At 55.3% G+C, this 21,478-nt stretch overlaps 1 protein-coding gene across 2 annotated transcripts; it reads right to left on the bottom strand.

The window, feature by feature from the left end:
• Positions 1–2,403: 2,403 nt before the first annotated feature.
• Positions 2,404–20,394, bottom strand: BCAT2 (branched chain amino acid transaminase 2). 2 transcript variants are annotated; one of them, XM_075537090.1, is made up of 11 exons: positions 20,305–20,394; positions 15,451–15,525; positions 14,846–15,049; positions 7,151–7,261; positions 6,956–7,075; positions 6,537–6,700; positions 4,808–4,950; positions 4,361–4,446; positions 4,024–4,164; positions 3,863–3,937; positions 2,404–2,819 (listed from the first exon to the last, which is right to left on the bottom strand). In XM_075537090.1, exons 1-11 carry the CDS (start codon positions 20,335–20,337, stop codon positions 2,781–2,783), a joined length of 1,191 nt encoding a protein of 396 aa, XP_075393205.1. In that variant the 5' UTR covers positions 20,338–20,394; the 3' UTR covers positions 2,404–2,780. The 2 variants fall into 2 exon arrangements, with proteins under 2 accessions (XP_075393205.1, XP_075393206.1); XM_075537091.1 differs by lacking the exon at positions 20,305–20,394 and adding an exon at positions 20,130–20,257.
• Between the last annotated feature and the right edge of the window lie 1,084 nt (positions 20,395–21,478).

The following is a 21,478-nucleotide window of genomic DNA, read 5'->3' as shown; positions in this document are numbered from 1 at the left end:
ATGGTTTATATTTTATTGGCTTCTTAACTCCTATCGGATCCAGTGTTGACTAGGCTTGCACAGAGCAGCCTGTGTTAGGGTTCATAATACACACACTGCGTGTGTTGTATTAACTCTTCCCATACACATGTGGCAACGCTGTGTCTACAGTATCGCAGTGCATGCATCATGCAGCGCATATGTTATGGTCCCTGACAGACACAGGCTGCTCTATGCAAACAGTCATCCTGGAACATCGTCAGCCTGCGTTAGGCCTCAAACTATACAAGCTGCATTGTGTACGTGCAGTAAGGCAGCGTATGTAGTAACGCAGTGTGGATAGTTATTGTTGACACCATATTGTTTTTGTTGACCCTCTTTTCCACGTACAGAGCTAGTTTACTGTCTTTCTTTGAAATATTCAAAAACATTCAACCCACTGATGCCTCAATTAATGTAATTTTATTGGTATCTATCTTTATTTTGAAATTTACCAGTAGCTTCTGCATTTCCCGCCCTAGACTTATACTCGAGTCAATAAGTTTCCCAGTTTTTGTGGTAAAATTAGGTGCCTCGGCTTACATTCGGGTCAGCTACTACTCGAGTACACACAGTAATCTGAAACTGATCATGGGGTGGGGCAGCATCTTGTCCCCCTTCTACATGGGGCTGACCCTTTGAATCGACTGAATCTAACAGGGTCTTCACCCTCAAACTCCAAACCAAACTCACTGCCATGGAGTCGATGTTGACTCATAGGGACCCTGTAGGACAGGGGTAGACCTGCCCCTGTGGGTTTCTGAGACTATCAATAACAATCCTCATCAAGGAGAAGTCGATGGGTCAAATGACCTTGAAGTTAGTAGTCCTGTGCTTGGCCCACTGCACCACCAGGGCGTCCTGGTCTCCAGCAAGGAAGAATTCTTCATTGAACTGTAGGGAGCTAGATAAGGGACAGAGGGTTGTCCCTGCTATGCCTGCAAAGGCCCCATAGAGGAGGTTGGAAAGAAATCAGGCAACCGTTAGACACCTATGAAGACCCTAAACTGAACTTGCGCATACTCGAGCCCCAGGGCCGGGTGGGCCGACCAAACTAGGCCCAGACTCATGACATCACACAGGTGGGCCTAACTCAGCCAATGGGGTCAACCAATCCCATCAACCATGTGGCCTAGAATAACAGCAGAGAGCACACTCTGAGGCCATCTCTTACCCTGCTTCTCTTCTCTCTGAGGCAGGTAGAGGGCAGGTGTACATGCGCCCACTCCGAGCCTACTGGGGCACACAACTTCTTGACCCACATGCTCTCAGCCTCTAGGGTTCTTGACCTTCTGGGATTCCCCCCCACACACACACTCCAAGATCCGCGTGCAAGGGTGCTTTCTTCCACGTGGCTGCTCAGGCCCAGGTGTGTGCCCTTTTGAGACTGTAAAACCTGAAACTTGTCCTGTTCTTCTTAAAAACCCACTTGGGTGACAAAACGGGCTTCGGTGTGAATTGTTTCATCGTGAGAAGTCAAGAACCGAGGTCTGACCCACTTGAGAAACCTAACAGAACCACCACTGCCCATTAGGGGATGTAAGGGAACCAAGACCAAGTCTTCCGACCCTCCTGCCTGCGGAACTCACGTTCCAGAAAGACCAAGAGGTGACAGCAAGGAGCTCTGGCAGCGCAGTGGTTAAAGCGCACTACTGAAGGTCAGAAGTTCGTACCCACCAGCCTCTCCTGGGGTGGGGGGGGGGTGGAATGTGACAAGGGATCCATAGAAATCACTTCTGAAAATCAGCTCAGGGCAATGTCATCAACAGATCATGGGATGGTACAGGACCGGTCACCAAAGTCCCAAAGCCTGAAGCCACTGTTTCTGAGACTAAAGGGGTAGGTCCCTCCACCTCTCCGGTTGTTAGGGCCAACCTTCCGGTTAGCAGCCTCACCCACAACGCCACCAGACTTTAGAATCGTCTTGAGGTCCACCTGCTGCAACGTTACCCACCATCTGCAGGACTGGCTAGGGTGCTGCAGAGCCAGGTGAGAGCTGGGGGCAAGGGACAGGTGGGTATAGAGTATAAAGACTTGTTGGGGGGCGGGTTGGGGACCTCCAGGAGGCCAGAGCCTGGGGACCTGGCTGGCCTGAGGCACTGAGCTGGGGCTGCGGAGTGAGAGGCCAGGAAGAACAGGTACCAGGGAGACCATATGTGTGGTTGTGCCCAAGACAGAGCTGGGAGCGGGTGAGGGGCGCTATTCCATTGAGTTCGCGATAAAAAGAACACACCTGCGTCAGAGAAAAGGAGAAAGCAAAAAATCGGGTCTGCTGGGTCCCTAAGTAACAGGCTGAGGCCAGAGGTCTCTAGTTAAGACCTACCACCACCCTCACCTCTTGTGGGGTCCCCGCCCCCCGAAGTCACATCACTAGACAGAGCAGTGCACGTCTTGATCTTTGGCATTTTATTTCAAAATTGCAGCAAGAAGGACAATTCAAATCAACGGCAGCACCGGGAGTTCCCGCGAGGGAACGGAGAGAGGCGGAGTCTTGACCCCAAGCCCTAGGGCTGCGCCGGGGGATCGGACTCCCCCAGGGCCCCAGAGGCGAGGCTGGCGGCCAGAACGCCCGAGTCTGGCCCTTTTATGGCTTTGGGGTGCAGCAACCACGTGGGGGCGCCCGAGATCCAGGCATCGGGCACCCCGCCTTTTCCTTTCCTATTGCACTTTTTCAGGTGTGAGGACGACGGGGCTGGCGAGTAAAACGCTACACGCGTCGGCGGGGCGACGGGTTTGAAGATGGCGGGGCCCGGTCTGCAGCGTCAGACCGGGAGCATCCATTTGTGGGCGCTTGTTCCGTACTGCGGGGGCAACGGAGGCAGAAAGTGAGGCGCGGGCTTGGGCCGGACTGCAACTCCCAGCAGCCCGTGGGACATCCCAGACTGCCGTGTTTATGGAGCCGCGCCCCAGAGCCTCCTGGGAAATGGAGTCCAATCCGTGGAGGCTAGCTAAGAATCGTGGGTCCAGGGGAAGCATGGCAGAGAAGGGGGGCACAAAACAGAGTAGAACTGCCCCCTGTGGGTTTCTGAAACGGTAACTCCTTATGGGAGTAGAAAGCCTCATCTTTGTCCCGCAGAGAGAGCTAGTGGATTCGAACTGCCGACCTTGGGGTTAGCTGTCAGCCCAGTGAGTGAGGGCTACCCCTCCTGGCTCTTAAAGGGTTGGGGGCGTCAAAACGATGGACGGGAAGTTCAACTAGATGGTTGTTCTCAGTCTGGAGAGCTAGGAAAGGTGCCCAGAAGTTCTCGGGAGAGAAGGTTCAGAAGAATGGGAATACTTCCAGAAATTCATGGCTGGGGAACCGTTCTTGGGTCAGATCTGGCCTCGGAAGACCAGCATCTTCCTGTAAGAAAGATTCTTCAGGCCAAGTGGGGTAGCCCTGGACCCAGGGCCTCATGAGAGGCCAATTTCGAAGGCCAGAAGACCGGCTTAAGGCCCACAGGTTCACAGGAAGGCGAATTTCTCAAACAAGAATACCAGGTGCAGCAGAGGCTCATGAGAGTGGGTGCTGACACCAGGATAACTCAAGGATGGGAGAGGATCACACCACCAAGATGCCTAGGGATGTGGAGACTCAGCACCCCCTCCCTCCCCCCAGGTGAATGGAATGGGGATTTCTTGTGCCAAACGCTCCCAGGAAAAGCTTATCTGGCCCCAGAGGGACATTTCTGGCGGCCTGATTCTTAGAGTACAGACTCAGCTGGGGCTCCCAAAGGATCATGGGAGGGGCTGTTCCTGGCTCAGCACTCTGGAGGGAGATCAGCTTTCATTCCAGAGGCTCCTGGGGACTCCATGTCTCTAGGGAACAACATGTCCTGCCAACTGCCACCTTAGTATACCTCACCTGAATGGCCTTCAGCTCCGTCTGCAGGCGGAGAATCAGCTCAGGCCCGTTTTCCATGGTGGGAATGTGAAGTTGCTAGCGGGGAGAGGGGGCCGTGAGGATCAGGCTCCTCTGTGTCCCCTTTGCCCCTCCTGCCACCGATGCCAGTCTCGCCTGCTCACCTGGCCCTGGTACAGGATCTGGTGCACTGGGCAGACCTGGCAAGCTGTGCCCGAGCCAAAGACTTCACGCACCCTTCCGTCCTCCAGCGCCCGCAGCAGCTCTTTCATGGTGACCTTCCTCTGCGAGACCCGGAACTCGCCCTGTGGATGACGGGGACAAGGGGCCAGAGTTGGTGCTAGCCCAGAGGGTGGACCCACCGCAGGGCTCTGCCTGAGACCTAAGGGGAGACACAAGAAGCTGGTGTGCCCAGCCCCTTCCCGCCCCATAACCCCCCTGATGCCCAATCCATAAGGCATCAGTCCTGTCACTACCACCTCCACTTCCCAGCGCCCTCACCCAGGTCTGAGTCAGGTCCAGCACGCTCTGTCTGAGGACTCCAGGCAGGATGACACCGTCCAGTGGGGGGGTCACCAGCTCCAGCACTTGGTCAGGCGGGAGAGCGGGGCAATGTTATGTTTCCTCACCTCCTTATGCCCACTCACCCCAGCCTCCTAGAAGCCAGAATTCCCAGAATCCCCCGGGGTTGGGGGCTCTGATCTGCAGTGGTTCTCTTTGGGGGTCAAATGATCCTTTCACAGGGGTTGCCCAATTCATCACAGTAGCAAAATGACGGGATGTAGCAATAAAAATAATTTTATGGTTGGGGTCACCACCACATGAGGCGCTGTATCAAAGGGTCACTGTATGAGGAAGATGGAGAACCGCTGCTCTAGGGCCTGGTGCATCCCTTGCCCTGGGGTTCTGGGAGAGGGGCAGGGCTTGGGGAGTCCTGGGTGCACTCACCCCCATCCTCATGGGTCCAGTAGATGAAGATGTTCATGGTGCCCACCTCGGTGAGCTGGTGGTCCGGCCCGTACAGCCAGAGGACTTGCTCGCAGCCCCTGTTCCTTGCCTCCTGCTGTACGAACACGGTGGGCCCGTAATTCCTGATGGAGGGCAGCCTGATCAGCAGGGGACAAGAACCCTGTCCTCCCACTGTGCCCCAAAAGGGGTCTCCTAAGCCCCCCCCCCTCCTCCCTGGGACCATGTCCGAGCCTCTCAGTCTGCCCTTCAAAGGTCTAGCCTGGTCCAGGCATTTGCTCAGATGTTCAAAACATGGACTTGGTTGGTTTGGGGTTTGTTTTATTTTGCCCCTCCTCCTGGACACTTTCCCAGGAGTCTGGGTGGTGTCGCAGTTACCTGTTGGGCTCCTCACCTCGAGGTCAGAAGTTCCAGACCACCAGCTGTTCCTCAGGAGAAAGATGAGGCTTTCTATTCCCTTAAGGAGTTACGGTCCCCCAAATCCTCAGGGACAGTTCTACAGAGTCCCTGTGAGTCAGCCTGGCCCCGGGTGGCAATGAGTTTGGGTGTTTTGGGCTTTTTGGTTTGTTTTAGATACTTTCGCAAGTCTGGCAGTGCTGTCGGGTAAGCTAACTATAAAGTTAAGGTTGGTAGTTCAAACTCACCAGTAGCTTCAAGGGAGCTTTAGAATTGACTCAATGGCAGTAGGCTTGGTTTGGTTTGGGGGGTGGGGTGGGGTGGCATGGGACACCTTCCCTGTACCTTTCTCCCACCCCCACTGTACTGATCCCCAGTATTCAAAACTTCTGTACACAGGGAACCATCTCCCTTCTCCCCACTAGTCTTATTTGAATGGGGGTCACCTCCTCCAGGAAGCCCTCCCATCTCCCAAGCCTAGCCAGGCCATGGCTGGACCTCCTGGGAGGACCCCAGAGAACACATGGCTCTGGACAAAGGGGGTAGAGGGAAGGGGAGCCTACCACCAACTTGGAGCTCCACATGGCAACTCTGGCCGGACAGGGAGCTGCCCCTCAGGAGATGTGTGTGGAAAGTACCAGAGGACCCCTTGTGTGTGTTTGGGGGCGGGGTGCACACTTCCTGTCTTAGGACCACCCTTGATGTCCCAGGCAAGACACTCCTTTCTTCTCCCTGAGTCAAAGCCCTTGGGGGGCAAATCAACCAGCAAGTCCACCGGAGGCCTTCCAGGGAGACCGCCTGGAGGAGAGAACCTTGACCTACGTCTAAGCTTCCTTCTCGAGAGCCAGGAGGTAGGAGGTTCAAGTCCACCCCGAGGCTCCTCAGAAGAAAGGTCTGAACTTCATTTCTGGGGCCAGAGAGTCCTCCTCCCCCTCCCCTTCTCCAGTGGTACAAATGGTTAACGTGCTTGGCTGTTAACCAGGAGGCTGGAGGTTGGGACCATCCTCTGGGGTGCCTCGCAAAAAAGGCCTGGCCACCTACTCCCCTGCCCCCCAAAAGATCGGTCATTGAAAATCCCAGCGGAGCCCAGCTCTGCTGACACTCAAGGGGTCACTGGTGGCTCCTGGGCACCCTGGTTCCCAGGTTTCCTTCCTGGAAGACCGGCAGGCAATCCTACCCACCTGCTGCCCTGCAAAACCCTCTCCACGACCCGCAGATGGCTTGGCTTCCCTCTGGTCACCCCTCAGCAGAGGAGGAAACCGAGGCACGAGCATTCTAGGCAAGACGTGGGGGAGGGTGGCGTGTGGCCGCTTACCCCCCCAGCTTGCAGTCGCCAACCCCACCCATCCAGGCCCTCACGAAGGCGGGGTCGGCCAGGAGGGAGACGGGTGTCACGGCATCTCCCCGGAAGTAGGAGCCCACGGGGCAGAGGATGACATACAGCAGGGCGCTCGTGGAATGGCCAACACCCAGGGAGGGCTGCGAAGGACACAAGGCACGGGGTGGGGGTGGGGGTGGGTGGTGAAGGGGCATCAGGGACCCAGAGGTCCAGCTCCCCACCTTCCACCCAAGACCCAGACAGGAATCTGAAATCCCACTAGCCCCCTCCTCCCTCAGATCAGGGATTCCCACCCACCCCCCATTGCTCCATCCCTCCTCCCTCCCTTCCTGTGGCCCCGCATCACCTCCACCCTCCCCACCAGTGGGGCGGGGGGACCCTCAGAGTGCCCCCACCTCGTTCCCGATGAGCACAGGCCGCACATAGAGGCTGGTGCCGGTGGCCTCGGGAACCCAGGCCTGGTCCACTTCGATTAGGCGTCGGATACATTCCAGCAACTCCCGCTTGTCGAAACTCTGGGCAGAGGATGGAGAGAGTCAGGGGTCCCCGCGCCCCTCCCCGCCGCCAGCCCGCCTGGCAGGACCCCTCACCGGCAGGCAGAGGCGCTGGGCCGAGCGCAGCATACGTTCCATGTTGAGCCAGGGTCGGAAGAGACGTATCCTCTGGTCCTGGCCTCTGAAAGCCTTCATGCCCTCAAAGAGCTGCAGGGGCGGGTACAAGGGACCGGTGAGAAGGGGGTGCTGAGACCACAGGCCACCGCCCCGCAGTGGCAGGGGCTGCATGAGGCCCACAGGAGGCTGAGACGCACAGACAACGCACCCACCGAGACAGGTAGGGGCAATGACTGGGCCCCCAGCCGAGATGGAGACCCGCAGAGCGGCAGCAGAATGAGCGCCCAGGACAGGGATCATGCACACTGAGTGGCGAGGCAGGACCCAGAGACCAGACAGCAGAGAAGACCCAGCTTAAGCCCTGACCACCTTGTTGCTAATTTTCCAGGAAGTGGGGGAGCGTGAGGTGAGGAGTCTTCAGCGCCACCGTATTCAATGCCAAGGAGCCCTGGTGGGGTCCTGGAGTACTCATCTGACTGCTACCCCCAAGGTGGGAGGTTCAAACCCACCAGCTGCTCCTGCAGAGAAAGACCCTAAGCGACGGTGGCGGGGCTACCCTGCCCCATTCGGTCCTTATGAGTCCGAACTGACTCAGTGGCAGGGAGTGACCATATACTGCCACTGGGCCCCAAATGTCAGAGTTGTCAAGAAGGTGTGTGTTTTAAGGTATTTTATCTTTTTTACCCCCAGTAACACCTAATTTGTAAATTAAATGGTTTAGCCCTTGTCTTCCAGACATTCAAACGGATGAGGTCAGACCACAGGGTCTGGGACCAAGATCTAACAGCAAAAGGCAAGAAGGAAGGCGCCCAGGTGAGATGAACCAACAGGTGCCAATTGATGAAGCTGGGTGATCTGGGCCCAAGGTGAGCATTAGAGCAGAAAGATTAGGGATAAAGAGGATTGTTTGCCCTGAATGCCTGCGCCAAACGAAAATTAACTGGCCATGCCACAAGGAAGGGCCCGCAAAGAAATCAGGCACACATTAGACACCTGGGGTGGGGTGGGGAACATCCAGAGCTAAGCATGCTCAGAACCAAGGGCATGCCCACACGGGGCACCAGGGACTGCACGTCACACAAGTGCACTTGAACTCAGCCACTAAGATGGGCCAATACCCTCAACCACGGAGCAGAGAACTGACGGAGCACAGGCCACACCCTCTTCCAGGTGGCTCTCTCAGGGCTGGTGGTGGGATCTTCCTCACGCTCTCCTAATGCACCCATTTAGTTAGGCACGCCCCCTACCCACCCACCCAGGCCCCCGTGGATTCTTTCAGCAAGACTCGAGACATCAACCAGCCCAGCAACCTAACAGAACCACAAATGTTGGCATTGACGGTGCTGGCAAAGAGTCTTATAATCACCTTGGACTACCAACCAGAAGAACCAGTAAGTCTATCTCGGAGGAAGTACAGTCAGAAGGCTCCTTAGAAGCAGGATGGTAAGAGCTCTCCTCATGCACCTTTGGCCACGTGAGCGGGAGGCACCGGCTCCTGGAGGAGGGTTGCCATGTCTGGGAAGGTGGGTGAAAAAAGGAAGTCCCCGCATGAGATGGCTGTACACAGAGGCTGCAGCAGTGAGCTGCGCCCCAACAGACGTGAGGCTGGCCCAGGACCGGGCAGGGTGTGCGTCTGCTGTACAAAGGGTCGCTATGAGTTGAAACTGACTGTATGGCGCCTAACAGGGGCACTTTACAATGGAATGATGCTATATATCATGAATGACCCTCCATTGTTCTCTGGACAGAACTCCAAACCAATGTGGCCCGCCTTCTAATACTCTAGGGGGCTGGATGGCACAATGGGGTAACGAGTTAGGCTGCTAACTAGTCTAACTGGGTCAGCAGTTTGAACCCACCAGGGGGAAAAAAAAACAAAGCTTCCTGCTCCGGTACTGATTTGAAGCCCTTGGAAACCCACAGAGGCGGTTCTGGTCTGCCCAGTCAGGTGCCCGTGAGCCCCAATGAACTCGATGCCAGCCAGTATGAGCCCCAAGGCCGTCGCCTTTACATAAGCACACTGCCACCCTGCAGTGGGTGGGTTCAAACCCCGGGCCTTTCTGTTCATCGCTGAGTGCGTAAGGACTGTGCCGCCGGACCTCTCCCTCGGCTCCCGGGTGGTTCTAGGCTCCCCCCAAGCTCGGGTTGGCCTGGGTTGGGAAACGCTCCTAATTTCGCCCAACTCATCTCTCAGCTTCCGTGTTGCAGACCACAGAAACATCAGCATGCCAGTACACAGACTGGGAGTGCCCACCAGAGAGGATGTGTTCGCCTTAGTACCCGCACCCCAGCCAGTCCCCGTGGGCAGAGCTGTGCGTGGCCAGCACAGGGGCTTGTTGAGTGATTGACTGAATGAAATCAAAGTGGAAAGCAAGTAAGATTTGCCAGAACATTTTTAAAAGGAGCAAAAGATGAGAGAGAGTATATGTGTGTGTATATGCGTGTGTGTGTGTTGTGAGTGTGTGTATGTAAGTGGGATACCTATCAGGGATTACCTTACCAGATATTAAAACGTATTACAAACCTACAATACTTAAAACAGTGCAACATCGGTGGGATGGGCAATGGAACAGACAAGAAGACAGGTGATAAGCCAATAGGAGAAAACATCAGTAACTGAATAAATGTGGGTTCAAAGGGTCGGCCACCCGGGTTCCTCACAGACAATTAACAAGACCAAACTCACTGCCATCGAGTGGATTCCGACACACACAATCCCGTAGGACAGGGAGGAATGCTCTCTTTGCGTGTCTGAGACTGTTCATCTTTGTGGGAGCAGACCGATGGTCTCTCTGAGGGGGCCCTGCGGGGTTCAAACAGCTGACCTTGCGGTAACCAGCTCAGTGTGTGCCCCGCCAGGCTTCCTTCTAAAGAACTGAGGCGACTGGAAATGATTTTTTTTTCCTTTGTTAAGTCTCACAAGGTTGTCTAGAGTACAGGAAATGGGTTCTGCGGGTAGAAGTGGAACTTGGTACGACTTCTATGGAAATCCATGTGACATGCTCTCAAAATCACAAAATGACCTTTCCATCCAGGAACTCTTGAGGAAAATTCAATAGTATCTTTTTTCTTGGGGGGGGGCTGGTGATTACACACAGCACTCACCTTAAAAACTCATGGCCATCGAGTAACTTCCAACTTACAGAGAGACCCTAGAGGGCAGAGTAGAATTGCCCCTGTGGGTTTCCAGGTTGTTAACGCTTTACAGGAGTAGAAAACCTCATCTCTCCCCAACTGGGCTGCTGATGATTTCGAACTGCTAATGTCGCTGTTAGTAGCTCAACCAGCAACCCACGATGCCACCAGGCCTCTCAGGAGACACAGCACAACACACAGGGACTCGGCTGCTTCTATACGTTAAGCATCTGTGACACAGATGTCACGGCTCGCCCTGTGGGTTGCTGCTCGCCTGTCACCATCAACTCACTGCCCCTAAGGTGCGTCTCGGGTCCGTCGAGTTGCTGCTGTCAACTTGATCCACAAAGATCATTCTTGAACCAGAACGGTGCTCTCAAGCGCACCTTCTGGACGAATGAAGCTAAACTGGTTTAAAGAACTGGGGAGTGGGTTGTGGGACTATGTTTGGTTTCAGGTTTAAAGGTAAATTTCAGGGCAGTCCTTTCTGGGGTTCCTCCAGCTCCAGGAAGCCTGGATTCCATGTCAACTTGACATTTGGTTCACAGTTCCCCCCTCCCCTCCTGGTGATGAAGTTGCTTTGGCGGATCTTGGATGAAAATGTTCCAAAGCAGTTCCTGGTGAGGTCAATTAGCCGCACCTTCCATTTCCTCCTCTGGATCCCAGCTTCCTTTGTTGCCCCAGGCAAGTAACGTCTTGCTTGGATAGTCCCTGACAAGCTTTGAAGATCCCGGACAGAACAGAAGCACTAAATGTTCTGTTGGGACGGGGGACTAGGAGAGAAGTCCAGACCCTGAACCACGGCCCTGGGGCTCCGATGTCACAGTGGTGACTGACTGGGCAGTGTTCCACCACACAGGCCAGCTCACAGAAGCCATCCGCTCAACTATTCTTTCTGTCCCTATTGTCGCCCTCCCTTGCTTTTAAAGAGAGCGGTGCCTGCCCTAGATGTGACCTCTGGTGGCATTGTGGCGATGCATTGGGTTAAAGAAGGTCAGCAGTTGGCAACCAGCAGCAACCACCGTCTCCTTCGGAGACGGGTGAGGCTTCCCACTCCTGTCAACAGCTGCCGTCTCGGAAACTCAGGGGGCAGCTCGACCCTGTGTGATAGGGTCGCTGTGAGCCAGCATCGACTGGACGGCGGTGAGTCTCTTGTTTAGGAAAGCGCAAGTCCAATAGGAACAAACAACCCACCAGCATCCGGCTCATTCCAACTCCTGCCAGCCCCGGGCAGGCTACATGGTAACCCTTTAAGGGAGCTGCTGGTCGGTTTGAACCTCTGATCTGGAGGGGAGCAGCCCATGGCGTAACCCACTAGACCACCAGGGCTCCTTAGTCTAATATTAAGGAACTGATTCAATGAGCTGCCTTGGTTACAGCAACTACAAAGAAGGAGAAAAGGTTTTTCAAGAGCTGCTGTTGAAGAACACTTCAAGATATAAGATCTAATCTAGTACAAAGCACCAGCTGTCAACAACAAGGAATGCCCAGTTCCTCCGAGCGGAAAGAGAAGCTTGTCCATCAACGGTGGACTCTGGGAAGAAACGTTCTAGAAGGGCGTGGAACTGGTAGCAGGCCTCTTGGAGGGGCTGTTACGAAGATGGGTATGGGAACAACATATCCCCTTTGGTACATTTTGGAGTTTAAATGATGAGAATCGATGATCCACTTTTTTTTTTTAAATAAAAATAATTTTCTAATGAAAAAAGGCTGTCATGGACTGAGTTGTGATTTCCTGAAAGATGTGTTAAATCTCCACCCTTAGACGGACTATAAATGCATTTTGGCTTAGAAGTAGGATTTTTACGTGTGTTGTTATGTTAACGAGGGCGTCTCAGGGCAGGGTGGCTCTGAAACCTGGTCGCTTTTGAGTTCTCGAAATGTCAGAATACACACTTAGGAAAAAACCAATCATAATTACACGAATAACAATGAGCACAAAGAAGAAGAACATGTTCTAGAGTTGAATGTGGGGGGAATTGTCCAACTCTTCTGGATCCGACTGAATTACTGAGAGAAATGTGGGCATGAACACAGAGCTCGCGCTCTGTGACAATCCCCTACAAGAACTCCGCCCAGTTACTGAGACGGAAGAGACTGACATGGCTGAGGTCCTGCTGTGGACTTTCTGCCCCCAGGACTGGGCAGAGAAGAATTTGCTCTTTAAAGTCACCTGCTTGGAGTACTTGTGTGATGACAGTACTCGGTACCTGAGACAGTCGCCAAATCAAAGCAAACACAAAAGCAACCAGGTGTGCAGGGCAATGAGTAGCTTAGTGGTTGCCCAAGGCTTGGAGAAGAGGGAATGGGGAGGGAGTGCTTACTAGCTAGAAGGTGTCTATTCTGAGTGGTGAGAACATTCTAGAACTAGACAGTCGTGGTGGCTGCAGAACACTGCAAGCGTATCTCAGGCCACTGCATTGTACCCTTTAAAAGGGTCTTGTTATGTATTTTTACTACAGTAAAAAGAAAACCTAAGTAAAAATCTATCCCTGTTATTCAGGCATGCATTTAAGGGAGGGTGTTATGGGACATGAGTCTTCTGTGTCCTAAGCTGGTCTCAGCAGCCTCCTCGGAGAGTCCCGGGATTGTAGAAACATGTTTTGTACAGCAGGGCCTCTAAACCCAATAATTTCTCTGAGCTCACTCAACTGAAGAAAAAAATGCCAGTGGACAACCTGGCTGGGGTGGCTGACACGAAGAAGAGATATGGCGTTCTCCAGAGACCCACACTGCAGAGATCTCAGTGAGCCTAGTTCTGTCTGCCCCCTGAGACTTACCACACTATCTAAAATGAATCCATCCACGGTGTGATTCCACAGTTCACACGTGACTAGAAGATTCTGGAGGGGAAAGTTCTCAACCTTCTGGATACGGGGATCAAAGATTCTATAGAAGATTCCTGATCAAAAGGAGGAAAGAGCAGTACAGAACCTCAGATCTTCATGGAATCCAGTTTCGGGAGCCGTGAAGGCTGGATGAATCCCTGAAACGGTTGCCTTCGGAAGTATTTAAACCTTAAACCAAAAGCAATCCACTTGGAAAAATTTTTAAATATCATTCTCTGGCCATACCAGTCAAACATGTCCTTAACTCCTCCCCAATGTGGTGGCTAGAACTGCTTGCTTCTCTTGGGTGAGGCAATGGTTTCAGCTTGTATTGATGATTTCATGGGCCTTATACTGTCTGCAGTATGGATTACAACTTTTTCTTTAAAAATCCCTCACAGTCGGATCAAGAGGTAGCAACACGATAAATGGAGACAGAGATTGAAGTTCTCAGGGATTCTGTTTTGCTTGAAACCACAATCTACACTCGTGGAAGCAGCAGCAGTCAAGAGATCAAATGACCCACCGCACTAGGTAAATCTGCCGCCCAAGACCTCTTTAGGGCGCCGAAAAGCAAGGATGTTACTTTGAACACGGAAGTGCCCCTGGCCCAAGCCTTGGTACTTTCAGTCCCCTCAGATGCACGTGACAGTTGGACTTTTTGAATACGGAAGATCGAAGGAGAACCATCGCGTTTGAATCTGTGGCGCTGGCAAAGAATGTGGAAAGTACCCGCGGACTGCCCGAAGGACAGACCAATCTGTCCTGTTAGAAGTCGGGCCAGAAAGTTCCTTAGAGGCCAGGATGGGGAGCCTTGGTCTTACATACTTGGGACATATTGTCAGGAGAGAAGATGCCCACAGCTCCACTCAGAAAAGCCACCATGTCCTGGATCTCCCTCTAGAAATCCACCGCTGACCTCACACTCTCCACGGGCCACTCTGCACGGGCCCAAGGAGTTGCTCCCCCTCCTGGGTCCTCATTTGGGGGCTGTCACACAGTACACCGCATGGGGCACCTGGTCAAGCCCCCAGGTACCACCTGACTCTTCTCTCCCCGCCCCCCTGCTGCCCCAGCCCGTCAGACCCTTGTGTCCCTGGTTCCTTGGCAGTCCCAGGGCCGAAGCGACAGCCTTTCCTACGTGACCCCTCAGCTCGGCCTCCTCCAGCTCCGCCTCCCCAGAGGCATCGAACTCTCCCCCAGAGGGCTCTGCTCACAGCCACCCCCATGGCTCCCTGGGGTCTCAGGACAGAGAGGTCCAGCCCCTAGCACCTGCATGGCCCTGATGATGTCCTTGACCTGGCGCCCATCCAAAGATCGCCCCAAACCTGCCAAGGCAATTTGTACTTGACGGTCCTCTCTCCCTCAAGTACCCTCAAGAGATGCCTCTGTTTCTTTCTAGTGAAGGCCGGATCGATCTTGATCGATCAATCGATCGATCGGGAGTCTCCCGGCCTCCCGCAAAGCCCAGGGCTGGGTGACAAGCAAAACGTGGGGTGTTCAAGTTCCGGACCTCGGCATCCTCCCGCCTGGGATGTGGGCGAGCTTGGAAACCAATGGGTGGGTGGGGACACAGGAAGGAGAAACCGAAAACCCAGCGCGGTGGCCTCAACCAATAAGATGCGGAGCGAGCACGGTGGGGAGTGGCGAGTGGACAGCAGCGGGCTAGACACGCCGGGAAAGCACGCGGGAGCGGGGAGGGTGGCGCCACCTGCAGGGAGTAGTGGAGGCCCGAGCAGGCTGGGTGCAGCGAGAGGTTCTGGAAGGGCTTGATTTGGGGCTGGCTCCAGCCCCTGGACTGGGTCCATTCCACCATCAGCATGTGGTCAGTGAACGTCCTTCCAAACAGCAGGGGCTCGCTGGGGTTGGGCTTCTTTTGAGGCTTCTGCGTCCTTTCCAGCTGCAGGTCTGCAGCCTGAGGAGAGACAGGGGACCCCAGGGGGTGTCCTGGTACTTGGTGTCTGACTGCCCAATGGAAAAACTACACTTCCCATGGATCCCTGGGGTCACCGTCCCATAGAGAGAAGGCGTTTGCTGCCCTAGAGCTTTCTGGGAAATGTAGTTTCCGCTCATTTCCACTGCCTTAGGGCAAAGCCATTGAGATTCGCCCACTGCCAGTCACCTTTCAGTTCTGTGATGGGACCTTTAGGAACTGCCCAAATCCAACCTCAACCATCCCAAGCCCCTCCTCCCGCACACAAAAGAGTCCAGACAGCTAGACTTTCCTCCTTCAGACCCTGGAGTCCCACCCTCCTGCCCTCTTTCTGTAGACTCAGGAGTCTAGGTCCCGGGCCCCCACGAGTCCTCTCCTTTTACCTTGAAGTTGGAGGAGACACATCTTCTGGAACCACACAGAAGCCAAGGGACAGGAAGAAGTTTTCGTGCCCAAATCTGGGAGTGGGAAGAGAAGGAAGTAGGGTCAACAGGAGAGGACAGGGGATCCTGGCACCCCCTTTGCCACCTCCTGCCCCCAGAGGCCCCTCCTGCTAAGGTGCCTCCTTACCAAGCCCCTGGTCCTGTCTGATCCGCGTGGATGAGACAAGATGCCAGGAAAAGGCCATGTGGAGGGCCATTCCCAGGAATAAGCAGACTCAGGGCCCCTCCCCGCTCCCCAACAGAGGGCAAAGTTAAACCCTGGCACCTCCCACCACAGGAACTTTGGCCCCAGCTCTCTGACAGGCCCAGAGGAGACGGCAACGAGGAGAGGTGCACAGGTAAGTGACTGGGGACCCCAAAACCCTGACAAGAGCTAGAAAATTGAGGACCCTACAAGAGGCACCTCCCCAGGGGCCTCCAGCCCCCTCCTCCCTTAGACCAGGAAATGCCCTCAGACCCTGGAGTCTGGAGTCCTTTCCACAACCAGATCCAAGAATCCTGCCTGGGATCCAATACCCCAGCCCCCTCCTCCCTCCCTGTTGGTGGTCCTGCTCCCACCCCAGAATCTGGACCTCCCACCCCCACCCCCCTTCTCTCTCAGACTCAGGAATCCAAGTGTGTATTTTTTTTCAGGGTGTCAGGGCATTGACTGGGCTGAGATGGTCTGAAGTCCCCCACCCCCACCCCTTAGATACCACTTGGGTCGCAAGACAGTCCGATTCCTATGAGCCCTGTGGTTGGGGGGCAGCCAGCCACTAATAAACAATGCTGGGTCGCACCACCCCTTCCCCTGGCTTTGCCTGGAGGGAGCTGGGGAGATGTCTGGCTGTGTCCAGCTGGGTGGCTTTTGAGTGCCCTTTGACCCCATCATCCCACTTTTCCCCAGTGGTGGGAAGTCACTTGGAGGAGGTGGTGAGGTTGGGGCAGACAGGGGCTGGGTGAGCTAGCACCCATTAGTGAGAAGGCCAGGACCAATGATCAGGAAGTGAGTCGGAAGGGAGTTAAGCGCTGGAGGAAGGCCCCTCCAGGGGAGGGGTGCACAAGTGGCTGCCACCATGAGTTCAGGCATAGGGACAATTGTGAGGGCAGTGCAGGTCTGGGAGGTGTTTCATGCTGTGGTGCCACACAAGGGCTGGAGGCCCACTGTGCCTAATGTCTGGGGTCACCGAGGCTGAGTCCCGGATGGAAAGAGATGGACACACAGGGGCAGCATGGGGAATGCGACTGGCAGAGAGAATGAGTGGAAAGAGAACTTGTGGGGGGTATTTTGAAAAAGCAGAAAAAGCAAAGGGAGGCCAAGGGGCATGGAAATCTATCTGGTTCTAAAGAGAGAGGGAGGCACAGCCGGAGAGGGAGCAACTAAGGGCGGAGGAGAGGAGAGGGGAGGGAACAGAGAGAAACTCCAGAAAGATAGTGAAAGCCTGAGCAACAGAGCAAAAAGTCCCAAGGGCCTGGGGGGGGCGGGGGGAAGAGAAGCTGATATCAAGGGCTCAAATCTAAAGTTAATGTTTAGAAAATGATGCTGCTGGAGAGGGGTAGGGGGGAAGAGGAGCTGAAACCAAGGGCTCAATAGAAAGTAAATGTCTAGAAAAGAACGCAGCAACACATGTGCAAATATGCTTGATACAACGGATGCATGCACTGTGGTAAGAGCCCCCAATAAAACGATCTGTTTTTCCTTTAAATCATTTTATTGGGGGCTCTTAACAGCTCTTATCACAAGCCATCCATCCAGTGTGTCGAGCACATTTGTACATCGGTTGCTATCATCATTTCCAAAACATTTCTTTCTACTTGAGCCCTTGGTATCAGTTACGTTTTGGGGTTTTTTTTTCTTTCCCTAAAATGATTTTTTGGTTTTGTTTTGAAATCATTTTATCGGGGGCTCGTAGAACTCATCACAATCTGTCCATCCATCCGTCCATTGTGTCAAGCACATTTGTACATTTGTTGTCCTCATCATTCTCAAAACATGTGCTTTTCGCTAAAATGATCTTTTAATGGGGGGGAAAAAGACCTAAATAAAAAAAGTTCAGAGGGCCCAGCGAGAGGAGGAAGAGAGCAGAGATGGTCTTAGAGTTCTGGAGGCAGAGCAGGGGTGCAATCGAGACCCAGACAAGTGAGGCAGACTGGGTGGAGAGACTGCCAGAGACCCAGAGACCCAGGGAGAGGAAAAGAAGGGGACAGGCAGGCAGATCCCTGCTGCCAGGAGGCCAGGCTGAGGGAGGGTGTGCTTCTGGGCACAGCGCCACGGGGCAATTACACAAGCCCCAGCGGCCACTGAGGGGACCCTCCTTTGAGGGGGGAGGGGTTGTCAGCAGAGCACTTGCTCAGTTGGAGGCTTGAGTGTCCCCCAGACGTGCCTTGTCAGAAAGGCCTGGTGATTGGTGTCTGGGGGGAGGGTGGAATCAGCTGTTGGATACCCCATGGTGCACAGTGAGCCTCTAATGCATTCTCAGCCCCAAGTGGAGATGGACTGAGCCGCCAATGGTCCTCAGAGACTCTGCCAGGGTGGAAGAAGCTGCCCTCCTTCCCCTGGAGTATTATGACTCTAGAGGCAGGTGGGTTCGACTTAGGAAAGGTACCCCACCTCTCCTGTAAGAAAACTAAAACCCTCCAGTCAAGACAAGTTCATGGAGATTGAGGGGAGGGGGCTGGTTTAGAGAGGAGCTGGAACCCTTGGGAAGTGGGTGGAAACAGCCTCGTTTCCGGCATCTCTGGGAGGGCTCAATGTGCCCATCTATCCTCCTGCGGGGGCGGGGGAGGGGGGGAGAGGGAGGGGGGCGGGGCTGAGTTCTTGGTGCCACGCAGTCGGCCTTTCAGACAGTGGCAACGTTGGGACTTTAAGTCAAATGCAACCTAGTACCCACCACGAGGCTGTGGGGACAGAGCGTGTAGGAGGCTTGGGGCTGACTTGAGAAATGAAAGAGGGAGGATGGACCTACAGGGCAGGGCTTTGGGGCATGAGGAAGCTCCACTCTGCCCCATTTCAGCTCAAGACTGCCCTAACTCCACCTGGCACTGCCCTCCTACAGTCACCATGAAAGTCCTGCCAAAGTCCTGCACCATCACCCCCACCAACACCACCCCCTCCCCCGACACACACACACACACACACACACACACACACACACACACACGGCAGTTGTCCAAGTCACAACCCAGGAGAGGCCCCATCAGAGCACAGGGCTGTCAGCGTCTCAGCCAAGGAGAGTTCTCCCACAGTACTTGTTAGATTTCAGGACTGATCCCAGTCAGGTCCACCCCCGCCCCACCCCCAGGCCTCTCCACATCACAGTTCGAGAGTTCCCACTAATGCCTGGGAGGGGCCGGCCCTACCAAAACTCAGTCCTCCCTCCTCCGGCCACCCCGAGGACACAGGAGTATCCTTATCACATTTCCTGATTGTCCTGGTCACAGCTCAAGATTCTGTCTCAATTATACTCACTCACTCATAGTGTCTATGCTGACTCAATAGCGACCCTATAGGACAGATCAGAACTGCTTTGCAAGGCTGTAAATCTTTTATGATTATTATTTATGACTATTAATCAAGACCGCTTTCTTGGGGGTTCTTCCAGCTCTTATTGCAGCCCATACATCCACCGCATCAACCATATTTGTACATAGGTTGTCATGATTATGTTCTAGACATTTACTTTCTACTGAGCCCTTGGTATCGGCTCTTTTTTAATCCTCCTGGCCCCCCTGTAAATCTTTCCTACAGCAGAAGCCTCGTTGTTTTTTTTTTCTCCAGGAGAACGGCTGGTGGCCCAACTCTGCACAACCCCTGACAGCCACTAAGATGCAAGGAAAGTTCCATGTGGATCTTGAGAAAGCTGACCTCCGCCCCCGCTGCTGTCCATCAGGCCAGGAGGCCTGGTTGGCAGGCTCTTACCCCAACAGCAGCTGCTGGAGAGAAGGGCCTGGTGGACTGATCGCTCTTGAAAGATAGCAGCTACGCCTCAAAATGGTCAGCACCCCCCCCCACACACACACACACCACAGGGGCCAGAACGGTCATCAGGCTGGGCAGGCAGAGAGACACTCAAGGACAAAGTGGACACGGGGCCCCGCTGGCTTCTCCCAAGGTTAGGCTGCAGCCGGCGGCACACCAACGGTCGCCCGCTTCTAGGAGCTTCTACCGGTTTCCCTTTCGCTCAGAAACTCTGTTCTCTGAAATCACAGGGTCTGCCAGCTGTTGTTGGCATCGTCCCGGGAGGAATGGAACGTCTCGCTCCTGCCTGGCAGCCCGTATGTCACACTGGCACCTGGAACCGCCTCGATTCCCCAGCGGGGTGTGGAGCATCAGATAAGGGGGTTCGGGATGCTGCCTTCCACGTCTAACTTTCCTGCCAAAGAATTGGGGCCCCCGGAGGAGTCCTCTTCGCAGGCCAGACGTCAAGTTGAACTTCGTACACCTTCACCCTGCATGCAACCCCTGAAACGGTGCGCCCCTAACCTTGGCGCCCCGAGAGAGGCTGCCAGTTTCCACTTTTAACACCAGCGGGCCGCCCCCGCCCCCATCACAGCCCCACCCCCACCCTAGCGCCGTGCCCCCCCCAACCTCAACTCCCTATTTCTCCTTGTTTCCCTCTTCTGAGCCCTCTCCCCATCACCTCACAATCCCATCCCCGCCGAGGAGAGGCAACTCCCCCAAAAAGAGCCTCCCAACTCCTGTCCCGGGGGGCGCCCCCGCCATCGCCGAACCGGAGCCCCGGCGCCCGGCCGGAGGGGCGGCGCGCCCAGGGCCCCAACCGGAAGTGCGCTCTCCCGGGGGCTCCCCGGACCCACCTGCCCGACTCGCCCCAGCGCGGCCGTAGCCATGGTCGGTGCTCCGGGGAAGTGTGCCCGCCCGAGGCGCGGCCCCGGCGAAACGCGTTCCGGCCCCGCCCCGCGCACGCCCCTCCGCGCGCCCCCGCGCCCAGCCCTCCCCGCCGCCCGGCGCCCGCAGCCGAGTTTGGGGTGCGCAGGGGCGGGCGGGGCCCGGCTCCGCTCCAGGGACTCTCGTGCAGCGCCCCGGAGCGCTGGACGCAAACGCCTTCTTGCAGGCGGGTGTCCCTCCGTGGCCTCGGCTTTGCAAAGGCCCTGTGGGTGCTGGGCACACGCGGAGAAGGAACGGGGGAGAGACTTGCGAGGGATGGAAAAGGGACCGTGCAGGGACGGCGCACACGAGAGTCACGCGGCCGCCCTGGAGGGGTGCGTCCCTGCAGTTTTATGACTACGTTTCTCATGAGATAAAACACACGACCCACCACCACGCCATGGGTCCACTTGGACGCCTGTCCATCTCTTTTATTAAATCTCCATGTCAACCCGTTCCCCTCCCTCCTAAGGAGCCCTGGTGGCACCGTGGATTGATTATGCATTCCGCTGCTCACCCCCACGTGGCTGGTTCTAAGCCCTTAGCTGCTCCGCGGGAGAAAGACGAGGCTGTCTACGGGTTGCTTAGCCTCGGAAACACCCGGACAGGCTAACCTGGCCCCACCGTGTCCCTGGGGGACATTGAAATGTGGGTTCTTTAGAAAACTCGGAGTGCTGCCCCCCGGGGCAGGATTTCATGCGTCGCCCTTTGCGAAGGACTCTGTCCAATTTCAGGAACCCGAACCGAACCAGCCGATTACAGTACGCTTCTGTAACCCATGGTAGTGACCTTTATAGCTATGCCCCCCCACCCCCAGGCACGCCTTATCCGCAGAGCCTTGCGAGGTCCAGGCTCCCACAAATTCCTGCCTACGGGTTCATGTGTCCCAGCGGCGTCTTCAAAACACGGTCTCTGGGTCACCGCAACCTCCGCACTTTCACCCTCGGGGGCCTTGGCCCCGCACGATGACAGCCCCCCTCCCAGCCCCCCGGGCCCGCCTCCAGCGCCGGCAGCCACTTCGCGCGCCCTCCCCGGCAGGGCGTCACCCTGTTTTGCTCGCGGTCGCGGCGTTGCAGGGGCGGTGCCCCCGGCCGGCTCCCGCCC

Source organism: Tenrec ecaudatus, chromosome 18 (genome assembly GCF_050624435.1).
Source record: "Tenrec ecaudatus isolate mTenEca1 chromosome 18, mTenEca1.hap1, whole genome shotgun sequence".
NCBI classification, from domain to species: domain Eukaryota; kingdom Metazoa; phylum Chordata; class Mammalia; order Afrosoricida; family Tenrecidae; genus Tenrec; species Tenrec ecaudatus.
Note: the sequence above shows the minus strand (reverse complement) of the source record. Positions and strands in the feature narration are given on the sequence as shown.